The sequence below is a fragment of the Augochlora pura genome, chromosome 1 (assembly GCF_028453695.1).
Source record: "Augochlora pura isolate Apur16 chromosome 1, APUR_v2.2.1, whole genome shotgun sequence".
In the NCBI taxonomy this organism is placed as follows: domain Eukaryota; kingdom Metazoa; phylum Arthropoda; class Insecta; order Hymenoptera; family Halictidae; genus Augochlora; species Augochlora pura.
This window is the reverse complement of record NC_135772.1, coordinates 11138081-11160504: the sequence shown is the minus strand read 5'-3', so window position 1 is coordinate 11160504 and position 22424 is coordinate 11138081. Positions and strand designations below refer to the sequence as shown.

The following is a 22424-nucleotide window of genomic DNA, read 5'->3' as shown; positions in this document are numbered from 1 at the left end:
AAAAAAAAAAAAAAAAAAAAGTGGTCAGTATCTCCGCCTGTCACGCGGAAGACCGGGGTTCGATTCCCCGTCGGGGAGAATATAATTTTTCTTTTTTCTACTTTTATATATCGTATATATTCTAACTTCATAATTAATTCAATTTATTTTGCGCAATATATTGTAAAAATTTTCTTCACTTACCATCTTCCTCACATTGTATTACTCATAATCTAAGCGTTCTGTATCTAGTAACTAAGTATATGTATTAGTATATAGGCGTGTTAGAAAGATTAAGCTAATTAGTCGAGACGACTGCTCTTTTCCAAGGTTCTGGTGTAAGTGCCGTGCGGCCCAACACAGTCCTCTTACCAAAAAGCAAATGTGCTTTCCCCACTCCGTGGCCAGATCCTCCAAGAACAGAGTTTCATTCTTTGGCAATGCAACGAAGGTTGCTTGCCTTCTCTAAACACATTTTCCATAAACAGTCAATGACTCGACAGTTGGGAGACCCACTGCGGTCATCAGCCGTCGCGTCGCATATCGCCAGGACTGTTTAGTCTCGCTTACCCTCCGGGCCACGTGCATCCTTGAACCCTGCCATAAATCCATCGACGGCCGACCATCGCTCGGTCGTCCCTATCCCGAATTTTCTTAAAAAGATACGTTGCGCTAACACGTGCAATAACCAGCGTAATCTTATGTTACTCACTAATCATAAAATTAGTTAAAAATATTTTATTTATAATTGTCATTTTCTACTGTGATAATCATCTTTCCCTACCAAACAATATTACCAAAGACCTGTACAGTTTTTCTTTTCGTGCCTTTCTGTACACATACTCTGTATCATAGTTAATAGTAAAATCTTGCTAGAATAAGTTAGTCATTAATTACAATAAGTATCATGTAAATATACCATTGACAAACTGTGCGTGCTATGATCTCCTAGCCTTTAGTTTAGTACTTTAAGTTTTTGTTACTCATTGTTATACTTTTTTTACGTTTAAGTTCATTGTATCCTCCTTTATATATTGTATTAATTTTGGCACAATAAACGCATTGTTAAAAAAAAGAAAAGAAAAGGGGGTTAGTATCCTCACCTCTCACGCAGAAGACCCGAGTTCCATTCCCCTCCTGGGAGTTTGTCTTTCCTGGGAGTATTGTTATTTACATTAACACTAGGTAATTTATTTAAAAGTGTGAACACTAATTTTATATTCATCTTTCCCTCGTAGATATAAAACCTACTGTACTGCTCCTGTGTTAACCTGTATGTGTATGTGTATGTTAGCTATGGGTTGCAGAGCATGGAGTAACTCAGTAGTACATATTTGGTATTAAAGTGATATGAGCCGCCCAGTGCACACATCGATTAACTCCACTTTTTGAAAAATCTTAAATTTAAGTGTCAAAGCACTTGGTATAGTCATAACTTTTTATATTTATAATAACTTTCCTGAATAATAAAGATTAACACCATTAAACGGCAAAATTTTTTTTTTCTTTTTTTCTTTTTAGCTATTCTTTCTTGTTAATTTTATACATTAAATAATATTAATTTTATACATTAAATTATACGTTAAATGAAAGCTATATCTGTATTTATTCATTCTACATTATATATGTGAATCTATGTTATAACAGGAATTTTAAAAATCAATGTACATCATTTCATCGCGTTTCTCGACTTTTTGTTTTATGGAGTTAGTCGATGTGTGCACTGAACGGCTCATATGTAGATAGATTTATTTATCCAGTTCTTTGCATATACATACATACATACCATCTTTTCTAATATTTACGGACAACAAAACTCGCTACACATTGGTTAACTATAAAATGGATTACCCTAAAATCAACAAATGCTGCTTGAACTGTGTTGTAGGTGTTCTTTATTCTTTGTAAAATCATACAGCGAAAGTGAACGGAGTCTACACAGTGTAATTAAGCGAGATACAAGTGACGTGATGGTTCAACGGATAAACGATACTCTAGGACAGGGCTCGAAATTATCAGTTCGCAACACCCAGATCGCGGGGGCTTCGCCTCCTGACTCTCGTCGCGGTACTCTCACTCCCCGTTACTACAGTACACGTCTGAGATGCTCGGAGCATTTAGGCGACTACGGGAAGGAAAAACTGCGACACAATTTAGGCGGCGTAGCACTCGCGATCTGAATATTGTGTTTTTGATATTTTCTAGTTCTGGTCTAGGATACCATACACAACGGTCAAAAGTTTCCCCTTGTTCTCATGAGAACGGCATCGGTGACGCGCGTCATTCGTACACATACACAACACATGCACCGACGTATTTGTAAATTCGGATGACTCGAAATTCAATACACGCGAAGTCTCTCGTAAAAATCTTACGTAAAAGTCTCCCACCATCCCCTGCGATAAGCGCACGATACCGAAAACTTAGCATCGAAAATACAGACGAATCTAGTACACTTATACTCTAAGTTCTAGGAGAAATCAGGTTCCTTTAGCTGAATATGAATTAGTCGCTTAATGAATGCATAGAGTCTTTGAAAACTCAAAACACAAGCAACTTAAAAGCAAGCGATAATAAACGAAAATGAATTCGTTGGTGTTCGCTGAGACGCAGCTAATTTTTTTTCTCACCATCGATCAGTATTGACTGAAATCAGTATCCTTTGACCGGTTCTATAAGTATTTTGAGACAGCCTGTGTGTTTTGCCTAAACAATTATGAACGATTGCATCGCTGGCGATTAAACGACGAGCGACGCCAGTTCATAGCGGGAACAAAATGGTATTTTTATACAAATAGCTCTTTGGTACATCGAATTTGATTACCCTACTACAATACAGGTATGTAATATACATATATAGAGGGTGTTAAGAGAAGCATCCAACATTTATATGGTATAAAGAACATGCTGTATCGAGTAAAAAAACCATAGTAAATATAGGTCGCAATGTGAACCGTTCCTAAGATATAAACATTTCTGTTCACTAACATCATAATTGACTTGCTTCCATCGCTTGATATTTTTGCTTCTCTGTTTATAAATTACACACTGAAGGTCCTCGTTCAATTTCCAACAGTAGATTTTATTGAAAATCAATCAATTGTGAATCGTTGATTGTGGATCTTATTAGTATTACATAGTTAGAGAGTATCCAAGTATTTTGATGCTAGTAAACAAAAATGTTTATATCTTGGAGACGGTTTATCCGTCGACCTATGTTTACTCACACTTTCTCATTCATTACAGTGTGTCCTATATACCATATGAATGTTGAATATTTTTTAATACCTAGTATATATTTATATGTCATATATAATATACATATATAATTGCTAACAAATAATCCTTAATAGTTTATTAGTTAAATTTCGTTAATTCGACGGTACCTATTGAACGCTTAAAATGATTCTCTTGTTCTATTCGTCGTTTACTTTTCTATTTTTCCCTTTGTTTTCTAACAATTTTCTGTTTCTTCCTGTATAACTTCGCCAAATTACGCACGATGTCTCACAATAAACACCTAAAGCATTTCAATTGATAGGGAAAATAAGAAATGAACAATTTCGAGAATTTGTATATTATTTCAAAACATGTATTTGCGGTCAGAATGACATTATTAGAAGGATGAGCGATATGAATGATATAAACGTTTTAAAAACATATAGTCCCTTATCATTCACATTTCATATTTCCCATTTAAATAATTCAGATGTTTACTGTGAGTTAAATTACATGTATGCACCCTACAATAATTTACGTTGTGTAACGGCGTTGGGAACACTACAGATCTAAAGTTTGTGGCAAAGGAAAATGCTTCATTGAAAATGTATTACTCGCGTAGTATTGAACACTCTTTAATTGCAATTTAAGGGTTACAACCTAAGTTATCTTATCACGAAACATCACCCGAATGTTTACGCTGACTGTTTGCGCAACATATGGTTCGAACATGCCTGTTAAACATCCGAATTATAGACAAAAGTCCTATTAATCAGGGATTTGAGCTTTGAAAATTTTTAAATCGGTACTTTGTAATTTGTAATCGAGTTCGTCACAATTACGATTGCGTTTGTCTCAAGAAGCCTCTGCTTCTAAGGAGCCGCTTGAGAATTTTCTTTATCTTTTAGTAATTTTAATGGATCGAAATTAATGCATTCACTTCAATTCTTGTAATTTTTTTTAGAGCAACTGTAAATATAATCCGTCGATTCTGATTTCTTTTCGTCTAATTAATGAGTCAAACTCGTGATGAAGATTTCAGACAAGATCTGTCAATTTCTTAATGTTTTCATTTAAGTCGAAATCAAATTTACTTCTCTTTTTTTATTTAGTTTCTTTTGTTCTAAGGAACATTGGAGCAAATATAGACATGAACACAAATTTTCTTTTCCTTCTTGCGAAATTATTAAAGACAAAGCAGTTTCAACCATTAGCAATGGGATAAGTAGCATTATTTATTTAACAGCAAAATATTTGTAAGAAAAAATTTGAATTTCACGTTGATATGAAAGTAATTAATAATATGCATATATAGTAGATTCTGGTTTAAATCTTTATAACGAGTTTGATATGATATTATAGTATAAATTAAATTTATAGTTTCAGACAGTATAATAAATATGCAGCCTATAAATAATCTAGGACTAATTAATTCTAACGTAATGAAAATCAAGTTTGCAGAAGTTTCTTCATTTCGGGCGAGAATCGTTCGTCTTCAAAATTCATTCTATTCTACATGTATCTTTTAACATATGTGATGTATAATTTAATGTACGGGCACCTGCATAGGATACATGTTTGCGTTTAGCAAGGATTCGCAGTCGTTTTTCGCCTGTGTTCTTGTCCGTAATACGTTCAGCTTTGTGGATACAAAGATTAAAAACTAAACGATAAATTCGTGGATCGTGATCGAGGGTCACTAAGCTAAATAATAATTGTCTGTAACAATCACAAGAAATAAAAGTCAAACATAAACATATCTTCACCTCTCACAATTTGAATCAATTAAAAATGGTATATCCTGTTGCATATCTTTGCATTGTTTTGTATTTCATCTATATTTGTTTGCCATAGACGCATAAATACGACGAGATTTAGAATGATTATTTTGAGGGTTTTTAGTTTGAGGGGTGAAGGGTAAGCCTAACGTTCGAAACAAATAATTGAAAACTGGCAACGCAGAAATGTGTTAATTTAATATTCCCTTGCAATATTTATTCTTTCTACGTAATTAGTACATAAAGATTAGAAAATAAATGAAATTACAAAGCATCTTAGCCGCTTGACTTTTCCTCGGATTCATAGATCTCGATTATAAATCGCTCGGAACGGGACACACACGTCCAAACATAAATCGTTATTTATAATTTAATGATGCTTAAATACGATAAAAAATTACACGATTACGTATCGATATTAAAAATACATTCTCAGTTGCTGACGAATAAATTAGCTTCGGAAAGGGGAGGGGGAGGGGGGGGGGGGGGGGAGATGGGTGTATGAATGGGAAAAATTAGGGAAAATGACGGAGAAAATGGCGACACGCTCTACTTCTATTACTCGACCCTCGAGCGTTCCTTTTATTACGAACGCGTGCGCGCTACGAATTAAGCCCGAATAGACGCTGATTTCACGTTTTGTTGTGAACGAACCACAGGCTTATAGGCGGACGACTCGGAAATAAACGAGGGCAGAAATACAAGCCAGCTGAGAAGAAAAAAAGAAAGTTAGAGATGCTCCCGTTAAAATCGATGATTGCGATTGGACCATTGATTACGTTGAAAAGCTAAACGCGCTCGATGGTTTTTCTCCCGGTCGTACGTATCCACGTATATTATGTACAAAATGTACAAATAATTGCGCGCAAGTGCGACTAGCGTGAGAGAGATCAATCGAACAGGTCGTTTTTTCAACCTTGATCGATTGATTATCATTGTAACTAACGTGTAATGTAGTGTAAATAATTTTTACGAACTATTCCTTGGTTTTTCCATTTATTAAGACATTAAGCCAATGCACAAGAAATATTAGTCTTATATTCATTTATTAAAAATTTCCGTACATAAAAATTTATTACTATACAATGTAGCAGAAATGGTAGAACATTTGATTATAAGCAATCATGTAGAAAGGAAATGGGAAAAATATTTTCATTTAATAAAAGTTCACGAAAGAAAATTTACAATTTCAGGTGCAATGACCTAACATTTCCAATAAATTTTTCCGTTATTACTTTATATAATGAACCGACTAATGCTCAGAAAGAAAACGTGATGTCAAATCAGAGAAAGTGAGTTTTGAATTCGCGCAATTTTAAACAGCGTTAACGCGAGGAAAAGAATATTGAATTAGATTGATTTTGTTCATCGTCAAAACCTCGGCTTGTCTTTTGCTATGAGTATTTCGTTATCACGTATAGAAGTCCTTATCAACGCGAGAAATTTCGGGCGGTTTCTAATAAGAAAATGGCACTTGCTTGAACACGTAACAGAATCGACTAAAGTTGATGGTTAGTTCCTCGTTCCAGTTCGTTAAATCTTAATACTTCTACGGATTAATGGAGTTGCTGCGGTGTGATTAGGAATTAGGATTGTGTTTCGTTAAAGGGAGATGTCTACAAAGGAACACAAGAAGTCCGGATGTCAAGGTTATGTCGGTGTAAATTGTTTTCTGAACAGGAGATACTTTCGTGGAGTTCCGCGGGACAGTATTTCTATCGAAATTCCGTCCGAAATTCTCCTTTTTCTTTATTTGCATTCACACCTCTCACAACGGTCACGCATAACAGCTGCGAATATGCGGTTTCGTTTCGGCGTAATGTTTGATCAAGCTGAACATTAAGACGCGTCTACACGAAGAAATAGAGTCCCGCTATTTATACTTTTTTTCTTGTTTTTCCATTTTAAGTCAATCCTTATCTAACGAACAAACAGTGTTTAGTTAGAGTTTATGTATATTCATATATGTAATCATTATAATAATCATCATAATTATAATTCATAATATCAATTCATCCCAACAACAAGTTTCTCTTTTTTTCTTATTCTCATTTAAGGTATCGTCTATTAGTGTTTTCTGTTTTTCATCAGTTCCATCTCCGTTCGCTTCTCAATCGTACTTTCTTCTTCGTCAATAAATCTCTCTCTCTCTCTCTCTCTCTCTTTCTCTCTCTTTAATTATATATTCATTTATATACTTTATTTACTTCTTTTATAATATATGTATAGACTGATATCAACACGTATAACATCGAATTCCCTATTAATCCATTATTTGTTGATTTCTCTTTTCCCGTTATCATGGAGGAAATCGCGGTAGTTTTATGCGTCCTTAATTATAAGTCTCATTTCGCGTAATGCAGTCCAAAAAAGCGCGACCGGAAGCACGATCTAAAACCAGCCAACGTGGCAATCCGATCGCTCATGAGATTCTCTTTTCCACAAGATTCGGCGTTTCGGTATCTAAAACCTCTTCTCTCAGTCGGCCACCGCGATCCTGTGCCGGAGGAAACGAAATTTCGAGGTACATCATTCCTCACCTTCTTCTCTGTTCCCATTTCTTTCCTGATCTGACATGTGTTTGATTCTCAGTGCTTATTTCTTTCCTCTGCTCATCGCTTGTCAGACATTCGATAACTCTTTCTTTCCTTTTAATTCGTTATTCACTTGTACACATACGGCTAAGCTCTGACTAATCTTGTAAGGAATGAAACATTCTTCGCGACTTTTGCCCTTTGTCGATTGTTTGATCATCGTCAGCATTCCAACCCTTCGTTGGCCAAATTTTAATATCATTCGAAACGACAGTAAGTTATTTTCAAATTTGACAAGGTCAATTATTCAACCACTTAAGTTTGACTTTTCAGAAATTAGTGAATTATATAAGAGGTGTCATGGATAGTATTTTTTTTATATGTAATAGATGGCGTTTTCAATTTTTTAAAATTTTAGCTAAGTTATTAATTAGTTTAAATGACTGACGAAGGGCTGAATTGTACGATATCGAAACAAAACTCGGCCTCGGCAGAAATCTCGATAGCGACTCAATTATGACGCGTGCATTGGCGTTCATGATTCTATATATATTAGGTCTACCGAAAACTTCTGTTGGATAATGTCATAACGATTTTAATAAGTATGCGTATTCTCATTTGAGACACAGATTTTTCAGAAATGTTATTCATTACTGCCATCACTCTGGCTAGAGGTCATAGGTAATGAAATTAAATTGTATAATAAATATTATTAAATATACAGAAAATTGATTATATTCGTTCACTTCGCAGGCAGAATTTTCCGGTAGACTTAATGTGTATATATATATATATATGTATATACTATACAGTTAACGGGAAAAAGGAATTTCTGAAAGAGTATGTAATGGTGTCACGTGTAAAGTGCGCACGAGGAAATCACGTCGTTGAAAGAGGAAATCGCGCGAGCAAGGTTTCTTCCAACTACCTATGCTTCATGATGTCTAATCAGCGCTGTCTAATGGCGTCCATATTGCGTATTATTTTTGGTGAAAGGTTTCTATAAACTTTGTATTCTAGCAATGATTGCGGACAGCGATATGTTGGCAACTATAATAAGGTTAGTGAAAAGTATATTAACTCACAATACATTAGGAAAATGTTACTCTACTTTTTTGGACACTGCTGAACAATCTCGTCAATTGATTATCGGGAAGCCCAGTCAAAATTTTTCCTCTTCCGAAAACGATTCCCTCGTTCACGCGATTGTAGAATGTCGGAATGTGATCAAGTCACTACTGGATAAAGCTTCCGCTTCCTCTAATTGTACAAAAACTCGTTCACAAGCTCGTTCGGCCTGCAATGCGTTGTGGCAGTATTATTAGTAAGTAGACAGTGTAGTACGATATGATACAGGAGAGCAAGTGTAATCGGAAGTCGTCTCTGTGCCCACGAGTCGAGCGCCGAGGAGCCGAGAGAATCCTGAATTTCTTCCGCGAATCTACTATGTAAGGATGCATCGAAGGAATTGATTCGGTTGATCCCGATCGCGACGATGACTCGGCGACTAATTGCTCGGACAGAAACGACACTCGCACGCATCCACACGCTCAGCAGCACACTCATCCACGCAGAACTATAGCGCATCATTGTCAATGAAATCGAAGTACCACAATTAGGCGAGACGTGTAGTTCGTATGATAATTACGGCCTGAATATCAACAGCATCAGACTGAGCTAGACGCGCGGGACATTGTACCTGTGTGTTCAGTCAGGACCATCTGCATTAAAGGAATACCGTAACCACTTTTAATTCAATGAACATTTAGCGGTCCATTTCTTAGCTCGGCTGAACAAGAACAACGCTGTTCAGTCGTGGTGTATGCGTCATTGTACGCAATCTCCAGACAAAAGGAGAAACTGAATGATCCAGGCAACCATAGAAAAAAGAAAGCGCCACATATTTCCTCTTATCATCGCCCTTGTACTCGAAGAAGGTTCCCCGAAATTTCCGCTCTGTCTTCACGTCCGCTCTTCACTTAACTTTCTACTAAATTACTTGGTACGGTTGATTCAATTTATTTGGTACAATCGATGGCGCCCTCCCCAAAGACCCGTGAAACTGTCTCCGCCACGCGATTCACACTGCTAAATGTCTTTTTATTCTCCCGTCTTGCACAGCAGACACCCTCGTGGACGTTTACCGGACGAGAGATCAGGCCTGTCGCGATAAGATCTCGGACTAAGGAGAATATACCCTAAATGTGTTACAATACCTTGCAATTGTACGCAGTTAATCGTAATTCGAAACTCTGAAACCGCTTAATCGTACGTCTCGTTAAGCTGTTGACCGTTTAAGCTGTCGGTCGGTTTTGGCTCTTGCATGATCGAGGAAGCCATCTTGGAGATCTAGCCCAAGAGCCTCGACCCGTGTATTATTATCGCTCAGGATCGTCCCCGATCGATCGATTCGCTCGATCGTCTCGTTCGTATGGGAACAAGTTCGAAACATCGTTTCCATTTCGCTTTCTTCCTTTCTCATCTTTTACAAAGAAGGAGAAGAGATGGGCGGAGATTGAAACCCTCGAACAGAGTTCGCAAAGCGCCGCCGCGGAGAACACGGATCCGTCTCGTCGTCTCATCGGGTTCGGGACTAGCTAGGGTCGTTTTCGGGTCTCAGTCGACCCCGAGGGTCGTCCAGGTCCTAGATCCCGGAACGACCCTAACGTCGAGAGCTCTGGATCCGGTTTCCCCGTTCGCGTTGCGCTTTCTTTGGACGAGAGCACGATCGGAGACGGTCCCGAAATAAATTCCTAGGTGCACCTATGACAGACTCGAAGGATGCATTCTTAAAGCAGCCATTTGGCCACCAAAATCATAATCAGGTGCGGCGTCAGGCTGATCACGGACGCGGACCCTTTCACCCTCACGTCGCTGTCCTTCAGGAACACTCCGTCGATAACGTGGATGATACCGTTGGTGCATTCTACATCCGGGCGGAACACTCGGATTTGCAAATTGTTCCACTGAATCTGGTACACTGCAAGAAGAAACAAGTCCGATTAGCGGATCCAACCAATAATGGTTTCTCGGGAAACTGATGGATGAGAGGAATGAAGTGAGCTGTAATGTTGCCATCGTAAGGTGATTGCGAGAACACTTGCACGATAGAAAGATGAAGTAACGATATCGTTTATCTATATTAACCTTAACGGCCGTAAGTCACCTCTGACGCGACATTATACGTTACGCTTGAAAATCTGACGTTCGATAAGGGTTAAAATCTTCCCACCTGTATCGTGCAAATGTTTTTGCGTTCCGCTATGTAGCTTTCTTCAGACGAGAAAAGCCTGTAAAGTATGATTAAGAAAAGAGTAGGTATTAATTCGTTTTATTCGCCAGTAACGAAGCTTAATTAGAAAAGGTAAACGAGAAGGATGAAGACACGCGTGTGAAAGGGAAATCGGTGACAAAACAAAGTACAAACAAGGTAATAGCACGAGATAAACTTCCTTCACTGGGCTTCAATTCATTTTACCCTGCTCGCGTTCCGAGATACCCGCCGCACACACCTTGCACTGTAATTCCTGTTTCAACTTCTACTGCACGATTTCAACACTTTAATTACCACAACTCCTGCTCTCTTGCTAGTCTAACGTCTACGCTCTTTGTTTATGCTCTACACGATCGTCTTAATTTCATTAGCACTTTTCGATGAATTTCTTAATTTTCGCCACCGGCTTCCATTTTCTAGGCTACTTTTCTCCGCGTTTCATACCTTGTAACGTCTAGGTTGTAAACGGAAAATGTTTTGGTGATTCGCAGTTTGTGGCCGAGCGAATGACCGCGTGAGCACGTAGCAATTACCACCAGGGGGTAATAAACGAATTTGCATTTAAATGGTGGTCGAAACGTGCATAATAAATCGCCTTGTGGCCCCAGCCTATAATCGAGTACGTTCTTCGCGGGGTTTTCTTAGAGTGTCTGCGAGCCACAAAATTGATCTTTCCGTAACAGCACGAATCCCTTTTATAGATTTTTAAACTCTTTCCTTTGCAAAAACTAATAAAATCATTTATAGCGATAACCTTTTGTTTTACCCTAATTGTGTACTACCTTTCGGAGAGGTACCACCACAATTCTATCCAATCTATATTTACACGATTAAAGTGTTAACGTATCGTAACGATCAAAGTAGAAGTATCAATAAACCGTCTACGCTCAACCAATTGTAAAAATTTAGGAAGACAATCTGCGTGATTTCACCTAAAAAAAATTAAGTTTTGTTTTATTGTTCACGTTAGTTCCTTCTTTTGCGAATAATTTTCGTTCTGATTTTCCCAGTAAGCAGTGTAGCAAGTTTAATCATGTTGAAACGTTATCGAAAATGAAGAAAAATTCTATTTGAGTTAGCGAGCAAAGTTTAACGTCCACAAATTCAGGCTTGTTTTTATCGAGTTGGAAAAATATAACGGTATTGCTGTGCAATTACGTCTATAAGTTTTATTTACAAATTATTTACAAGATCGCACGGCAAGTGTCCGTTGCAGCACACATACACACAAAATTTACTATTTACAAATGAGAACAGCACACGGTTTTTTCATCGTGAATGACAACTTTGAGAGAGTTTGTCGACGGCGACGATGAGCACGACTACGCGGTCATGTTTATTTCTCGTCATTGTAAACGACTGATCTTGCGGTTGTATTATGTGAAGTTGAAATAGATTTTTGGCTAAGCGGCGTGAAGCAGTGTGAAGAAAGAACAGCCGTCTGTTCTTTGCCAGCAAAATCGTAAAGATACTCACCGTTTAAGTATCAAACGTACGATACACGTCGAAATCTGTAAAACTTAATACGGTGCCGTTGCCGTTAACGATCTGGACGTGACGAGTTTGTTCATATGTGATAAACAATTTCAAGGAAGAGACCTCGTAAAGGATAAATTGAAATAAGTCGAGCTTCCTTCGTATATTACGAACCGTTACAAGATTAGACAGCGACCTAAACCTTTTGAAAGATATCTACCATCTGTATCAATGAGGGAAGAAGTTCTGAACAAAAGTCTGACAGACTGTCATGACATACGTTTGAATTACTGTCACCATTATTGAATAAGCATTTATAAGATACGAAAATAAAATCAAATTATACAAATAATATAATCAACATAAAATAGAAAATTCTAAACTCGTATTTACCAGAGTTTCAAAAATCGATTTGAAACAGTATATTCAGCATTATGTGGCCTCTGTGTTACAAGAATATGATCCTTGGGCATGTAAAGTGGACAGAGATGAATTTCTCTTGAAACGAAAGGTATAATTACCATATTTATGCTAGTAGTTATATTAAAATATACTACCGTAGATATTAATTTTTTGGTAAATGATATTTTTAATGCAAATAGTAAAATTGGATAAAAAGATTTACCAGAAAATGTCTAAGGGTTCTCATTAAATTTATGTTTTCATCGACTCAATATACCTTATTTGTTATCTAAATCATGCACTATAAAACACACACTAAAATGAGCGAAAACTGTATATTAACCCATAGCAAAGAGACTTCTTCTATTATCTAGCGTCATTCCCTTGATTCCTGTTATGTTATTCAAATAGTATTGTTTTGTTTGTCAAGTATGGAAGAAACTGTTTTTATTTAACACACTTTGTATTCTATACCAAGTCAAACTTCCTCTGTCACAATGTATAGAAAATTTTCGTAATGTTATTAAAATGATTACTCAAATCATTTCGTTTTTCAAGTGATTCGATCGTCAACTCGTTCCGTCAAAATCGGCTGAAGCAAAAACGTAAAGCAATCAAAAAATCATAATGCGAGTGGCATCTATATCTATTCCGCTGAATGGCTTCGTTTCAATGCAGGCCAATGACAGAAAACTGCGCGTATGTGCGGATTTACATAATGTATGTTTAATAACAAGCGGCAATGTGAACAATCGTGAAGCGGAGCGCGATGCACATTTTCGGGGAACGAGAATTAAAGCATTCCTTTAAGCTTGCATAAAAAATGCTAACAATCCGTGTCTTTAAAATACACGTATTCACAGGTCACGTGTACCGTGTATTAAGAAATTAAAAATTCGTGTGTTTAATCCACGTATATACGAATATTTAGAAAAAGATGTTTCCTTGATGAAAAAGTTTTATTCGAAGATTAGATATAAATCTTCAAAAGTATTAAAAATTACAAAAGTATTACAAAACTAATTGTGGAGTTTTCCCCGATGAAAATGAGATATGCAAATGAAGATAATACAATTTTTTCGTAACATTACGTATCAATAGAAAATGTTTCATTACACAGAAGTTCCGTCACTGTTGGAAATATTATCACAAAGAAAACACGTAACACAAAATACACGTGTAATATAGAAGTACATGTGTAATATACATAAATACATGTGTACCCGTGCATTAAGAATAACACGTGTACCCTTGTATTGAGAATTATACGTCTCAGAGTTCGGAACAACAGTTCCGTGTAATTAACAAATCACACGTAGACGCATGTACTTAAATACATATATGTGATACGAGGATCTTTAATTTAAACGCGGCTGCTACCAGAAGACGTTTCACGACGCGAACGAGGACACGTGATCAAATAATTCTCACACGACCAGAAAATCATCGACTGAATCTTTAACGATTTTTAACCCCTTTTGTCGAACGAGAAGAATGGCTGTCGACAGTTTAACAGATTTTTCATTGAAAATCGGACTTACGTTTGGATTCGTATTCAGGGATGGGCGTGGTAAAACAATTTTCGTAGTTTAGTAAATTCAAATTATTAAATTTCATGTGTAATTTAATGACGCTTTCTGACGTCTTTCTTTAGAAATTTTCTTGAATTCAATTTAAGATAACAAGAATGTTTTTCACTTGAAAAGAATAATAAACAACCATGAACTTCTCTAAATCATCTTCGATTTAACATCTTCGAAACGATACACGCTGTATATCGAATAAGAAACTTTAATTAACAAGGAGATAATTCATAAGAGAAACTAGACACGAAGTGTTTATGTCGTTACAAACATATCGAAAATTTACAACATATATGAACACTGTCTAGAAGATTGATCATATCGTGCGATTTCCACATCTAGCAATCTTCAAAAAGACATCAAATTATAGACTACAAAGACGTCTAACTTCTTTAGAACATATTCGACCCATCCCTGTTTTTATTTTGCGAGCAATGCATTCACTCTGTCGTGAAGAGCAAAGAATTTTTCAATGGAATTCGTGGATGTCGAGCATTGTTCCGATACATGGACAACAGTAATCCATCTATCAAGGTGTTGATCCAGGAGAATAGCGTTGGATCATTGTGACTCGACGCTCAAACGATCCCCGTTAGCCGACGATACACGCAATCGTGTGTACGCGGTGCGTGAGAGTGCAGATAACCCTTCGCAAGAAATTTACATGATGCGTGCTCGTACAGGTGAAAGCACGTGTCGTCGCTCATCGGCGACGTCTAAACACTGAACTTACTCACCGAAAGATTCTGGACGGATCGCGTTTTCATCGTGCTTGTCATCTAAATGTAACCAAATAGTACCAGGTTTGAAAACGAACAGAGAGAGAGAGAGAGAGATAGAAAGATAAAAAGTGAAGGATAGAGAAAGAGAAGTACAGAAAGGTGAAAGGAGGTGGGGAGAAACAGGTCTGACATTGAGCTGGAAGCGATAGAGACTGTTGTTGTTCGTTAGTTACGTTCAAATTGACAGAATTGAAACAAACGTTCAGTGTATCCGACAATATCTGGTCATTCCAAGAGAGTGCTCATTTGCAGATAAATAGAGAATTACACACTCACTTTCGTTGGTCTCTCGGACACGGAGTTTGAGGCTGTCTCTAACAGTTGTAAGAATGATGGAATCGTTCTGCTTCATCTCCCTCAGCTTAGCCATGGTATACGCTTCGTTCGCTATGACGAGATGTCGTTCCAGAATTTGTTTCGTCTAGAAGCATGCGTGAACATTCTATGAAATTTCTTTTCTTATTTTAAGTCTTTAGTAATAAATCACACCAATTTCCAATTGCTGGATTTCTTCTATAACACATTCGACAACATTCTCGATTTCTTCGAAAATGTGCTCTTGGACAAGAAAATTGATTTCTCTTTCCGGTAGTACCGCTAGATCAGAAATATCTTACAAGTCTTTCACACATCTAACAGAAGTGTGCGCGTGTCCTAACAACAAGGTACTCACGTGGTAACTAAATTCAGGCATAAACAGCTTCTTCATGGTAGAGGGGTAGGTAATTTCCGCTACATTCCAGGCGTAGTCACGTGGAGCGAAGTAAGTGAAACGTTTCGTCGTGTCGTTCAGTTGGTCGTTGAACGCGTGTCGCTGACCCAGGATATACGTGGCACTGTAAAAGAATAGATAGTCAGTAACTTGCTGGTTTTCTAGGAATCTCAGGATTTTTATTTACACGTCAACCAGCAGTTGTTCTTTTTTTTTCATTTATAATCACTCTATATTGTCCTGCATCTCGATTTTTATTAGTTATTTTAATTAACAAAGAATGATCAAATAGCTTAACAATATATCGCTGACGGAAGGAATTGTCATAAACATGTAACATACGAAAGAAATTAAATGTATCTCATATTCTATTGACCTGTCTAACGAAAAACGTAGGTAATAAAGTAGCAAAGATAGAGAAATTGTTATAAATATTAAATAGCTGGAAGTAATAAATTTATTTAATCGACGTCAGTCGTGAATATCCAGTCGGTAAGACAGTCAGACTGGAAGACACAAAAACCTATAAAGTATTTGGTCTATTCTTTTTTCTATATTTCGTCTATGATTGCATACTGCTTCTATTCTTATACATATCTCGTCTCTGATATCATACTTAGTTTACTTTTATGCCTCGTCTGAGAGTGAACGAAACAATAGTTGCACGTATCTTTGATGGATGGCGCTATCATTCGCTTCTCTGGACTCCAACAAATTTTCGACGAATCTTTCCCCTAGTTTAATTGTTCTTAACTATTCGTAATTCATTTTTATTTCTTAAGAAATATTCGCGTGTAATAATACAAATTGAAATAAACGTTAATAAAATATTTCCCAGAATAAGTATATAGAATTTTACTTTTGTACCTACATCTCCATGCATATCGTAAGATCGTTTATCAGATCTTGATAAACATTTCCATTCTTTATTCATTAATGACATAACATTTCTTGCGACAGATAATTCTTAATTTATATTGTACGATATGTATAATACTCAGGTTATGTTGTGTAATGTAAACTGTAGATTACATTTTTGAAGTTCCGTCAGAAGTTTAAAAATTTAGGGCAGCTTCATCGATACGCTACTTAAATACAATTACTATTTGTATACTTTTCTGCGTGAAGAAAATATCCAAGAATACGGTAATCATTGTTAGGAATACAAAGAAAGTGTTCGCAAACTCGGAAGAATAATTGCGTTTTCCGCTTCGTGCATTCTGAATGCAGGTTTCAAACGTTAGTCGCAGTTTCTAGTCATCGAGCAAGAGATTTAATGGCGGACGGGGATCGACCAATTCGTCCTTGTACTCGCAACCGTTCCTATCAAAGAAACTTCAAAAGAATGCAAGAGAGTTCTTCTATAGAGAACAGTTAACAAGGACTGAGCTCTTTTCTCATCAGCATGAGCGAGTGGGTATATAGGGTGCGCGAACGCGTCGATCTGCCAACATTCTCTGGAGTGACGTCGTTTGTTTTATTTCTGAAGATTCCAGGAACACCGTAAAAGGGACAGAGCAGAGAAACAAATCGATGATAACGGATACGGTGTTCGTAAATGCACGTGTGTGGCATCGCCTGCACGACGTAGAGATACTACAATAGATGGGCTCTGGTCCGGATGTCATGGTATGCGGTGATGGAATGCTGACATCACCATCCATCCAGTGCATCGAGCAACGATAGCCATCGTATAAAGGGGCTAATGCCATTAAAGCCGATGCATAACCGTTTCCTAGCCGCTGGTTGTTCAATGATTCCCAATCGGCGGCAACAAGATGGGAAACTTGCCGACCAACCCGCGATACTCGACGTCGCACCGTTTAGGATAACATACTCTAAACGGATAAATGTGAATTGCCTCCGTTGCTACTACACTTTGGAGGTTGCTGACCACTTTGCAATAATCAGAATTTCTCTCTCTCTCTCTCCCCCCGATAAAAGGAGATTAGTAACTAGGTTAAATTCTCCTAGCAGTATCAGATTCTTTTAAGATATAGAAAATTTAACACTCCTCGAACAAAACACTATGTGATTCCAATTTTTTAAAAGGGAGACAAAGTTCTTTGAACAAAGACAGATCAGTAACTAGCTAGAACAAAGAGCAACAAATGAAGATTTTTTTTTAAGTATTTCAATAATTGTGGAAAACACCATGCTTGTTAAAAATTAGTTTCTTCGTAAGGGAGAAAATACTTTATTACTTAACCCTTTTAGTGCCGGACGAAAAAGAGGTGCCTATGCGAGAATAACCGGCCGAATTTCACAGTTTTACTAGGGTTTGGGAAAATAATCATAAAAACCAAACGGGAAACAATATTTACATGATTCCAAAAGCAGTATACTAAGGATGAAACAGAGAACAAAACAATGACACTAGTTTTTCTTTACTCGTTCAAAATTATATAAATAACAAAGGTAAAAGTCTCCATAAGAAAAAGTAAACGTTGAGTTCTCTCTTTCAAAACGTATTTGCGCATACAAGAAGCCATCTTTTCATCATAATTCTATATAGACCAATTATTATGAAGTATATATTTTGCATTTATGTAACATCTAAATATATTTTGCTATTATGTAACAAGATAAACAATATTACATAACAAAAATAAAAGAAGAGATCGATTGCATAGTGCGGGCGATAAACGGATTTTATCTGCAGCAAGACAAGCAATTGGTATAGGTACTACAACATTGCTGAAACAAAATTTTACTAGCACAAATATTGCTATTTGGTTATCTAGCTATTGCAAATATGTAACATTTAATTTTTAGTCCATCTGTCCATCTTATCGCTCCAGCGTAAACAGGGTCCCAGCACACTCCGGTATAGAATGTGTAAAATGTCAGACCCAAATCGGTTTACAAATTCTTTGTCAACGAAATTTGATTATTTACAATCAAATTTGATTATTTACAATCAAATTAGATCATTTACAATCAAATTAGATCATTTATAAATTTATTAACAGATAAAGTTGTCTCACAATGCGAAGAATAAGACGTTATTACACACACGACGATATATCGTTGTTGGCACTTCTGGCAAGTGTAGCAAACGACGATATATCGTCGTCCGGCACTAAAAGGGTTAATAAAGGAAGCTTAGTAATTTGGCAGTATACAAGGTTTTTCTCAAGGTCGAATTCTTCAGAAGAGGGATGGATCTTTCCGAGCTGTAAATCATTTGTATTTGCTTTCGTCAGAAAATATTCTAAGCCACATTGTTTTACAGCGAAGATTCAAGTTTATTTCCGAGTGTTTAAGTAATGAGGTTTCTCAAACATTGAAATTTTAATTGAACGTAATTGCCTGAAGCTGTAGAAAAGAGAAATTGGAAGGAATACGTATATAAATATCTTTCAATATTTGTAAAATACAGAACGAACAGTTTGAATGCGAATAACATAGCTGCGTTATTTACTGCGCGTCAACGTGTGCATTCGTTTCATGCGTTTTGTTTCGCCTGGATATCATTTCTACTAAATTTTTGATCGGTTGAAAACTATTTGCACAAGCTTCGCGTACTAACACTGCGAACGCATGAATGTTTAGTTACGGCGACGTTGTTTAACAGGGTTTTATCGTTGCCGGAGTTTATTTACAGATTATTGGGATATCGTTTAATTGGATTTTCCATTATCAGTGTGTATGTAATTGAAATAACGCGATGGGAATTAAATCACGATGGATCTACCGTGGCGATGCACATGTTCAAAATATGTAAACTATGATAAGATCTGAATAGAAAATGTACTATATGCCATGATCAAGTGATTCCAAAAACATATTTCTCATTTTGCATATTTTACATATTCGATACGTCTTGCATATTTATATTTAAAAACATATACAATAATATATTTTCAGTTGTATCATAACCGGACAGTGTCGGCAGCAGTTAAAATATCGAAGGTTTTTTTAAACAAAGGTTTTTCTAAACAAAGTTTTTTTTTATTGATCAATTAAAGAAAAACTGAACGTTGAATAAATATTTTCGTAATTATTCCTTTCCATGTTGTGCGCGAATATTTGTTTCGTAGACAAAAGAAGAGTAGGTATTAGTAGAAAGGTGAGTGATACCTCGAATGAGGAAACGTTTGGTTGTATTGTGAAAGTTGAAAGACATTGTTCGTTTGTCTTAATCCGTGGGCGGTCCGATTGCATTTTTCAAGTCTCTTGAATTGCAGTCCGTTAAGATCGACTGGAGGACAATATCAATAAGGAATCGAGGAGGATAGTGTTCGGGACGAATTTAATAGATCGACGTGCAGCCCCGTGGAACCATCCAATACTCGGAGTAAGATTCCCTGTTTATAGTATCTCTGCCAAGCGGAGCACGTTCACGGTAATTGGAATGGAGATTTGTAGCATTATTTTAATTAAATTCGAAACGAAGGAAGGGGTTCGGTCGCGTAATCGAAACAAATTTCTTTCTGATAAATTGTGCATCGACTGATACGACAAGAGGATTTTCAAACAATCGGTGAATATTAAATGATATATAAGAGCAACATTGTAATTTTACAAATCGTAATTTTTTCGTTCCACTCATATTAATTAAACGATTTCTGATTGTCTATCATATAAACTGCATAGCAGAAAAAACTTATAAAAATCATATCGAGAAAAAGATCATTCTTACGTTTGGATTATCATCGTTCAGACATTTTAACGGAGGTTCCCATTTATACAATATCGACTACGTAATTTTCGTTATTTTCGTATTACTTTGACAATTAACAGTAAATTGTGGACGATTCCATTTAACGAGTACATCGTCTCTGAAGAAAACAATAAAAATATCTTTGCAAGAAGCTAGGTATGTTTAAAATTGTGTACCAATATTTATTTATAGCGATCACACTATTGGACAATGGTATACATGCATTTATGTAGCGGATGGTTTAATTCACGAACAGCCTAAAAAGAAGTTTTACTCACTTGAGCATAGGATCGGTCCTGAGTTTTTCCAACACGGTCGTGTACGGAACACCGAGTACTCTGTCAATGATATGAATGATTCCGTTTGTGGCAGCGATATTTGCAGTGATCACCGTTGCATTGACACCGCCGCCCTCGACAGTCACAGTTTGGTTTCCGCTCGGTCCCTGAACCACGTTGAAGTACAGCTTCTTTCTATCGGCCGCCGTTGGTACCTAGAAGAATCCGATAAACGTTCAAGTAAACTCGGTACGATGCCGTGTGACACATTCGACATATGTGCCACTTTCGTTCGTCACAAAGAGATAGCAACAAAATCTATAGAAAAATAGAACAAGTGATGCGTTTCTCTGAATAATTTCGCCATTCAAACTTTGCTAAACTTCCTCATTCTAATTGCACAGGATCTGTACAATAAGTGAAACGGTCTAAAAAAGATGACGATGATCGTAAAACTGCCACTTCATTGATCTGTTTCCCGACCGTAATAAAAGATCTGAACAGCTTCCAGTACCTACTTCTTATTTCATTGATCTTTGCTATGACAACACTTGCGCAAGGATTGGGTCACTACATGCGGAAATGTACCGTGCGTTCACCAGAAGAAGGCACAGCGTATTTACATTCCTACTTCTGCTACAGTCTGCTGTTCCTCCTACGATTCCAGGTAGTAATCGACTATTGCTCGAAAACGGTGTCAAATATCAATACTACGTCTTCGGCCAATAAGTGATTGCCACCTGCGATCACAGGAGGGTCAACGGAGTACGATAGAAGTTTAAATGTAAACACGCTGTGCCTTTTTTCGGTGGACGCACGGTACTTTGATTCCCACGAAACTAAATCGTTAAGAAAAACAGAATTAAATCAAAATAATTCAACGTCACTGAAAGCAGCATCGTAAAATACTCGACACGTTTTCAAATGATGTCATATTTCATAAAGCGTCGTATTAGATATAAAACTTCCTCGACTATTTATAACCAACGAATTGGCACAAACTATACTGTCGATCATTTTTAAAGTTGTTTATCGAAGCAGGTAATATTCTCTGTTAAAAGTTTCCCAAAAGCTGCACACATTTCTCTCCAATTTTTCCAAAATGTTTGCCGGAGAAGAAACAAATACCAATTAAGTCTAGCATTCAGGTGTTCCATGGCGATGTAGTTTCATGTTACACCACTGTAACTTTCGCCTGGCAAACATGGTAAAGGGCTGGCATGGAAATACTCGCGGAATAACTTCGGTTTACGCGAGTGTAAAGTTTCATTAGAATTGATGCGAGCATGTTGAGCGATGTCCTCTCTTGCGATCTGACGATTGCGGCGATAACAGCTCCACGTTTTTCATTCAGAGAACCGTCAAAATTAGGCGAACAAAATACCCATTCTCTATACACATTAGACCGACTGGAACTTAGGACGATAGAGAAATAGAGATGACGCAGAAAAAGGATGCGGGATGGAATGAATGAAGCCTTTATATCTGTAAAAATGATATATATTCATGTATCTTGGTTTTGCATATAGCTAATAAATTTTACGAAATTTTGTTACTCAAGTGTTATTTTTCGTAATACATACTCGTAACAAATAACGATCAATCAATAAAAATGTAAAAAAAATTGCAATGGAGCAACTACAACACATGTTCTTTTGCATTTTCGATTTCAAGATACAGTTTGAAATTTGTTTTTGCAGTGTAACAGCCAATACTCTTTGAATAAGGTTTAATGAGAGTG

At 36.8% G+C, this 22424-nt stretch overlaps 2 protein-coding genes across 4 annotated transcripts in view; both read right to left on the bottom strand.

Annotated features, from left to right (window-relative positions):
• Window positions 1–567, bottom strand: part of LOC144470654 (AA10 family lytic polysaccharide monooxygenase CBP21-like) — a 2414-nt gene extending 1847 nt beyond the window's left edge. Inside the window, exons 1-2 of the mRNA XM_078182049.1 lie at window positions 550–567; window positions 352–444 (exon numbers count right to left, since the gene is read on the bottom strand). Of these exons, the coding sequence (XP_078038175.1) occupies window positions 352–444; window positions 550–567 (111 nt within the window). The remainder of the gene's footprint in view (window positions 1–351; window positions 445–549) is intronic.
• Window positions 568–5153: 4586 nt separating this feature from the next.
• Fas1 (fasciclin 1 Fas1 domain-containing) overlaps window positions 5154–22424 on the bottom strand; it is a 350940-nt gene continuing 333669 nt past the window's right edge. For 2 of the 3 annotated variants that reach the window (XM_078183768.1, XM_078184620.1), the window contains 5 exons: window positions 20684–20898; window positions 15701–15863; window positions 15304–15448; window positions 14983–15024; window positions 5154–10490 (listed from right to left, as the gene is read on the bottom strand). In XM_078183768.1, coding sequence (XP_078039894.1) covers window positions 10300–10490; window positions 14983–15024; window positions 15304–15448; window positions 15701–15863; window positions 20684–20898 — 756 coding nt within the window. In that variant the 3' untranslated portion in view covers window positions 5154–10299. The remainder of the gene's footprint in view (window positions 10491–14982; window positions 15025–15303; window positions 15449–15700; window positions 15864–20683; window positions 20899–22424) is intronic. The other variant, XM_078185481.1, reaches the window with a different exon arrangement.